Genomic DNA, 7,500 nt, shown 5'->3' on the forward strand with positions numbered 1-7,500 from the left:
AGTATAACCCAGACATTATATATCATTTTTGAATAGTCTCGTCCGTTTGTCGGGTAGAACACGGCCCCTTTAAATTCAAAATCCGTTAATGGGGATCCCTTAAATTAAGGTTTGAATGTACTTACTGACTCTTACACAAAAAATATATATCAGAGAAAATTATTAACTACATACAATAAATCTACAGTGCATTTATTGAAGGACTAATTTGACTAGTAACCAAGGAGACTCATTTCTACCTCATAACTATGGATCAACGAACTTAGTATTCATGCAAAAGAAATTCATGCATAAATTAAATGACTCAAAAAATCAACTCTTGCCCCCCCCCCTCCCCAAAAATATATAAAAACTAAAAAATCATCATCATCATCATCATCCTCTTCTTCCTCCTCCTCCTCCTCCTCCTAGGCATGCAAAGGGGGGGGCATAGCACTTCTTCGTGACTAGCAAACAGAGCGACATGCGTGAGGTTACGAAGCAGTTACAGACCTGCTGACGATTTGCACGAACAGCGAACTGACTTCCAGGGCTGGACTGCGTAAAGCGAGAGACGGTCATTGTGAGAAAGTGAGAGAGAGAGAGAGAGAGAGAGAGAGAGAGAGAGAGAGAGAGGCAAAATGTGAGAGAGGTTTACTGCTGCTGCGTGAGTTGAAGTGCTTAGAGAGAGAGATGGTCATTGTGAGAGAGTGAGAGAGAGAGAGTGAGGCAAAATGAAGGTGAGAGAGGTTTGGTGAGAGTTAGAGAGAGAGAGAGAGAGAGAGAGAGGAGGGGAAAGAGGAAGGAAGAAGGGGGGAAAAAGAATGGAAAAGGAAGGAAGCAAGGATGGAAGGATGGAAGGAAGGAAGGAAGGATGGAAGGAAGGAAGGAAGGAAGCAAGCAAGCAAGGAAGGAAGCAAGGAAGGAAGGAAGGATGGAAGGAAGGAAGGAAGCAAGGAAGGAAGGATGGATGGAAGGAAGGAAGCAAGGAAGGAAGGAAGGAAGCAAGCAAGGAAGGAAGGAAGCAAGCAAGGAAGGATGGAAGGATGGAAGGAAGGAAGGAAGGAAGGATGGAAGGAAGGAAGCAAGGAAGGAAGGATGGAAGGAAGGAAGGAAGGAAGCAAGGATGGAAGGAAGGAAGGAAAGAGGGAAGGAAGGATGGAAGAAGGGAGGGAGGGAGGGAGAGAGAAGGGGAAGGAAGGAAGGAAGGAAGGAAGGAGGGAGGGAGGGAGAAGAAGAAGGAAGGAAAGAAGGAAGGATAGAGAGATGGAGGAAAGAAAGGAAGGAAGGAAGGAAGGAAGTAAAGCCAGCAAAAGCTCCCAACACATTCAAAGTCAACCCAGCCGCTGCTATTTTGTAATAAAAATCATCGTAAGCATAAAATTAATTCGTACAAAGACAATTTAAATATTTCGTAGGCAAAAAATAAATATATGTGAATTATTGTAGAGTTATTAAAATCCTTGTACTAAAAATCATCGTAAGCACAAAATCAATTCATAGACAAGATTTTTAGTATTTCGTACGCACACACACAAGAATCATCGTATATAAAGCATACAGGAAGAGTGGGACTGGGGAGAGTGTTGGCGGGACCCGAACTTACCCTCAATAATCATACTCCTTAATTAACGCAGAGGATGGCTGTGACTGTAATGCTTCTTCATGTACAAACCATACGAGGATTGAGCTGGGAATTGCAGGCTATGTCGGTGAAGCACAGAAAAAGAGTGGGACTAGGGATAGAGTGATGGCGGGACCCGATCTTACTCTCAATTATCGTACGCTGTCCCATCATACACTCTCCTCGTCAGTCTCTCACTCTCCATCCTCTCCACTCCATCCCTCCAGCTCATCCTTTTCCTCCCCCTCCCTCTCCCCCCCCCTCCACCTCACTCACATACACTCTCCTCGTCAGTCTCTCTCTCTCCATCCTCTCCACTCCATCCCTGCATCTCATCCTTGGCCTCCCCCTCCCTCTCCACTCCTCCACCTCACCCACATACACTCTCCTCATCAGTCTCTCACTCCCTATCCTCTCCACTCCATCCCTCCGGCTCATCCTTGGCCTCCCCCTCCCTCTCCCCCCCTCCACCTCACTCACATACACTCTCCCTGTCAGTCTCCAGCTCATCTCTCATTCTTAACACACTTTAAAATTCAACTTGTTTTCCCTTCCTCATGTTCATCTTCCACAAAAACAAAAAACAAAAACAAAGAAAGGACGACGAATGCAACTGCACCCACAAAGAGCGTCCCCACACACACACGACTGACATTTTCCAAGAGAGAGATTTTGTACGTACCTTCAAACATACCGTGCAATATCCGGCGTTTTGCTTTAACCGGCGTAGGGATGGCTGAATTACGCTGGATAATTGAGAGTTTATTGTACCATCAGACATACGTAAAACAGAGTCTGGCTGTAACTGTAATGCGTCTTCGTGTACAAACCATACGAAGATTGACCTGGGAATTGATGGCACTGTCAATGAAGCATATGGGAAGAGTGGGACTGGGGAGAGAATGTTGGCTGAATACGATCTTATTTCAATAATCGTACACCTTAAAATAATGCAGAGGCTTGCTGTGATTCTATTGCTTCTTCATGTACAAACCATACGAACATTGAGCTGGAAATTGCTGGCTATGTCGGTGAAGCCCAGAGAAAGAGTGGGACTGGGGAGAGAGTGATGGTGGGACCCGAACTTACCCTCAATAATCATACTCCTTAATTAACGCAGAGGCTGGTTGTAATCGTAATACTTCTTCATGTACAAACTATACGAAGACTGAGCTGGGAATTTCTGGCTATGTCATCAAAGCATACAGGAAGAGTGGGACTGGGGAGAGAGTGTTGGTAGGACCCGATCTTACTCTCAATAATCATACACCTTAAATAATGCAGAGGCTGGTTGTAATTGTATTGCTTCTTCATGTACAAACCATACGAAGATTGAGCTGGGAATTGCTGGCTATGTCGGTGAAGCCCAGAGAAAGAGTGGGACTGGGGAGAGAGTGATGGCGGGACCCGATCTTACTCTCAATTATCGTACACTGTCCCATCATACACTCTCCTCGTCAGTCTCTCACTCTCCATCCTCTCCACTCCATCCCTGCATCTCATCCTTGGCCTCCCCCTCCCTCTCCCACCCTCCACCTCACTCACATACACTCTCCTCATCAGTCTCTCACTCTCCATCCTCTCCACTCCATCCCTGCATCTCATCCTTGGCCTCCCCCTCCCTCTCCACCTCACCCACATACACTCTCCTCATCAGTCTCTCACTCTTCCTCCTCTCCACTCCATCCCTGCATCACATCCTTGGCCTCCCCCTCCCTCTCCTAAAATCACCCTAAGTCAGGAAAATCCACACAAAAATCCACACTCATCCCTCACACCACTAAAACGACGACAGACGTGATTTACGACAGCGATGTGGTGCTTTCGTAAACATTTTCAACTCATCCTTAAACATTCGCAAATAAACACAGCAACATACGCGCCCCACGATTCATAAATGACGTAAGCTAAACCCAGTCACCTCTTAAACACCTCGTACGTTCCTTCAAACATCCGTAAATAAAACACAGCGGTATCCACAACACACCCCCACAGTCAACACACGATGACAGCCACGATTTATAACAGCGACACAACTGATATTTCGCAAACATTTACTTGTAATTTCGTAAGCCTTCCCACATACCTACACACCTTCATAAACAACTTGCCAACATCACACTACACCCCACAGTCAACACACGCAGACAGACACGATTCGTACCACCGATCTGATGCATATTTCGTAAACACACTGTACCTTCCTTAATTCGTAAACAACACAGCAACGTACAAACCCTACGAATGATAGCTGACACGACTGACATGACTTTGTAAACATTTCTGAGTAATTTTGTAAACATTTCCCACGCACTTTCGAACCTTTGTAAATAACACACGAATAATCACAACACGCACCCACAGTAAAAACAACAGCGACATAAATTTCGTAAACATTTTCCAGGAATTCCGTAAGAACTCTACGTACCTTCAAACTTTCGTAAATAACACACGAACAATCACAGGCACCCACAGTAAACACAAAAGGTGTGATGAACGTTCGTAAGCATTTCCTGGTATTTCCGTAAGCACTCTACGTACCTTCAAACTTTCGTAAATAAGGCAAGAACAATCACAACAAGCACCCACAGTAAACACACAACGCGGTGATAGTTCGTAATCATTTTCCAGGAATTTCGTAACTCCAGGGACCTTCCAACATTCGTAAATAAGGCACGAACAATCACAGGCGCCCACAGTAAACACATGACAACGTGAAGAGAGTTTGTAAGCATTTTTCAGGAATTCCGTAAGCACTGTACGTACCTTCAAACTTTCGTAAATAAGGCACGAACAATCCCCGGCCTCCCACAGTAAACACAACCGACATGATGAGCGTTCGTAAGCATTTTCTGGTAATTCCGTTAGCACTCTACGTACCTTCAAACTTTCGTAAATAGCTCTGGGGTCCACGATTGCCCCTCTCTCGGTACGAACCATACGTAGGCAGACGCTGGCTTCGACGGTGGGAAAGGGAGTGGGACTGGGGAGAGAAAGACTGCCAGCGCTCCAAACTACGTGTCCTAAGAAGCCTGCTAGACGGTCGGCCATCTTGGAGCCAAAAAGGGATGGTCAGCTTTCATCATTATTATTATTATTATTATTATTATTATTCCTGTATTATTATTATTATTATTATTATTATTACTTGTCACACGGAGAGACAGGCTGACGAATGAGGATATAAAGGAGCGTTGTGGTGTGGATGTGATAGGAAGCGTTATGAGGAACACACTGAGGTGGTTTGGCCATGTGGAGAGGATGGAGGGTGAGAGACTGACGAAGAGAGTGTATGTGAGTGAGGTGGAGGGGGGAAGAGGGAGGGGGAGGCCAAGGATGAGATGGAGGGATGGGGTGGAGAGGATGGAGGGTGAAAGACTGATGAAGAGAGTGTATGTGAGTGAGGTGGAGGGGGGAAGAGGGAGGGGGAGGCCAAGGATGAGATGGAGGGATGGGGTGGAGAGGATGGAGGGTGAAGACTGACGAAGAGAGTGTATGTGAGTGAGGTGGAGGGGGGAAGAGGGAGGGGGAGGCCGAGGATGAGATGGAGGGATGGGGTGGAGAGGTATATGAGAGAGGGGGGTGTGAGTTGGGAGCAGGGCAGTGAAATGGCGGGGGACAGGGCGACTTGGAGGCGATTTGTTTGTGGCCACCCCAAACAGGATTGAGGCGTCTGGCAATAGATAGATAGATAGATTACTGGTTGGCCATCTTGGAGCCAAAAGGGGACTGTCAGCTTCCATTATTATTATTATTATTCCTGTATTATTATTATTATTATTATTATTACTGGATTCTTCTCTCTCTCTCTCTCTCTCTCTCTCTCTCTTTTTAAGCAAGGAAGAAGGAACCCAAGGCCAGAAAGCCTGTATGATTCTTCCTCCACTTTATTTTCTTCCTTCTTTCTTTTTCTTCTCTCTCTCTCTCTCTCCCTCTCTCTCTTTAGGCAAGGAAGAAGGAACCCAAGGCCAGGAGCCAGCAAGAGTGTTCCCTCCAAGAAAAAAACAACAACAAAATAACGGAGGTCTAAATCCAAAATGCGTTCCTTTTGAGATGTCTAGTTGTTGTTGTTGTTGTGGTGGTTGTGGTGGCGTTAGGTGTATGTGGGTGTGAACTACAATGGTACTGGATAGGGGTGCTTTGTGCGTGTGGTGTGGTGTGGTAAGTGTGGTGTGGTGTGAGGGGTTGTACTGTGATGTGATGTGGTGTGGTGGGAGGGATTGTACTGTGATGTGATGTGGTGTGGTGTGGTGGGCTGCGTTGTGATGTGGTGTGGTGTGAAGGGGTGTACTGTAATGTGGTGTGGTGGGGCTGCAGTGTGATATGGTGTGGTGTGGTGTGAAGGGCTGTACTGTAATGTGGTGTGGTGGGGCTGCAGTCTGATATGGTGTGGTGTGGTGTGGTGGGGCTGCAATGTGATATGGTGTGGTGTGGTGTGGTGATGGGCTGCAATGTGATATGGTGTGGTGTGGTGTGGTGATGGGCTGCAATGTGATATGGTATTGTGTGGTGTGGTGTGAGGAGTTGTACTGTGGTGTGGTGTGGTGATGGGCTGCAGTGTGATATGGTGTGGTGTGGTGCGGTGGTGGGCTGCAGTGTGATATGATGTGGTGTGGTGTGGTGTGGTGGGGCTGAAGTGTGATATGGTGTGGTGTGGTGTGGTGGGGCTGCAGTGTGATATGGTGTGGTGTGGTGTGGTGTGGTGTGAGGAGTTGTACTGTGGTGTGGTGTGGTGATGGGCTGCAGTGTGATATGGTGTGATATGGTGTGGTGTGAGGGGTTGTACTGTGATGTGATGTGATGCGGTAAGTGTGGTGTGGTGGTCCTGAAGTGTGATATAGCATGGTGTGGTGTGGTGTGGTGTGGTAGTGTGGTGCATAAGTAGCCATCCAAGACCACTTTGTACTAAGCCAAAAACTGCGTACGAACATCAAATCATTCGTAACTACCAACTATTCGTAAGCAACCTCGTAAGTGACACAGCAGCAAGAAGCTTGGTGTAAGTAATTGCATAAGATTAAATATCATCGTAACTACCTTCATTTATGCAACAAGGTCAACTCTGGAACTGTCTCCCTCTCTCTGTATTTCCTGCTTCCTATGACCTCCAGTGTAGGTAGGTAGGTAGGTAGAGGGGTAAGTTAACCAATACTCCCAGTCCTTCATTTATGCAACAGGTCAACTCTGGAACTGTCTCCCTCTCTCTGTATTTCCTGTTTCCTATGACCTCCAGTGTAGGTAGGTAGGTAGGTAGGTAGAGGGGTAAGGTAACCAATACTCCCAGTCCTTCATTTATGCAACAGGACAACTCTGGAACTGTCTCCCTCTGTCTGTATTTCCTACTTCCTATGACCTCCAGTGTAGGTAGGTAGGTAGGTAGGGGGGTAAGTTAACCAATACTCCCAGTCCTTCATTTATGCAACAGGTCAACTCTGGAACTGTCTCCCTCTGTCTGTATTTCCTGCTGCCTATGACCTCCAGTCTTTCAAACGCAGTGTGTCCAGGCATCTCAAAATGATCGGATCTTGAATTTGGCTCTCTTTTGTATTGTATAATAGGTCAACTCTGGAACTGTCTCCCTCTGTCTGTATTTCCTGCTGCCTATGATCTCCAGTCTTTCAAACGCAGTGTGTCCAGGCATCTCAAAATGATCGGATCTTGAATTTGGCTCTCTCTTGTATTTTGTTTTTCTCTTGGAAGGAACAGTTATTGTGGGCTCGTGGCCTTGGGTTCCTTCTTCCTCGCATTAAAAAGAAATCCTTTAACATCTGGTAAATGACACAGCAGTACGTTGGGTGGCTACCATTACCAATTAAGCGTACATTTGCTAAGAATTACGTACCAACACCAAGATTATCGTACCTACGGATTCCTAAAGGCTTCGTCCATGACACGGT

The 7,500-nt window shown here is 46.3% G+C and overlaps 1 protein-coding gene across 1 annotated transcript in view; it reads right to left on the reverse strand.

Annotated features, from left to right (window-relative positions):
- The window catches only part of Fak (protein tyrosine kinase 2 Fak), a 55,309-nt gene that overhangs the window by 36,639 nt on the left and 11,170 nt on the right, over nt 1-7,500 (reverse strand). The window contains exon 8 of the mRNA XM_080280320.1: nt 501-537. Within this exon, the coding sequence (XP_080136446.1) occupies nt 501-537 (37 nt within the window). The remainder of the gene's footprint in view (nt 1-500; nt 538-7,500) is intronic.

This window comes from Coenobita brevimanus, chromosome 10 (genome assembly GCF_032717465.1).
Source record: "Coenobita brevimanus isolate Jiangsu-jjx chromosome 10, ASM3271746v2, whole genome shotgun sequence".
Taxonomy (NCBI): domain Eukaryota; kingdom Metazoa; phylum Arthropoda; class Malacostraca; order Decapoda; family Coenobitidae; genus Coenobita; species Coenobita brevimanus.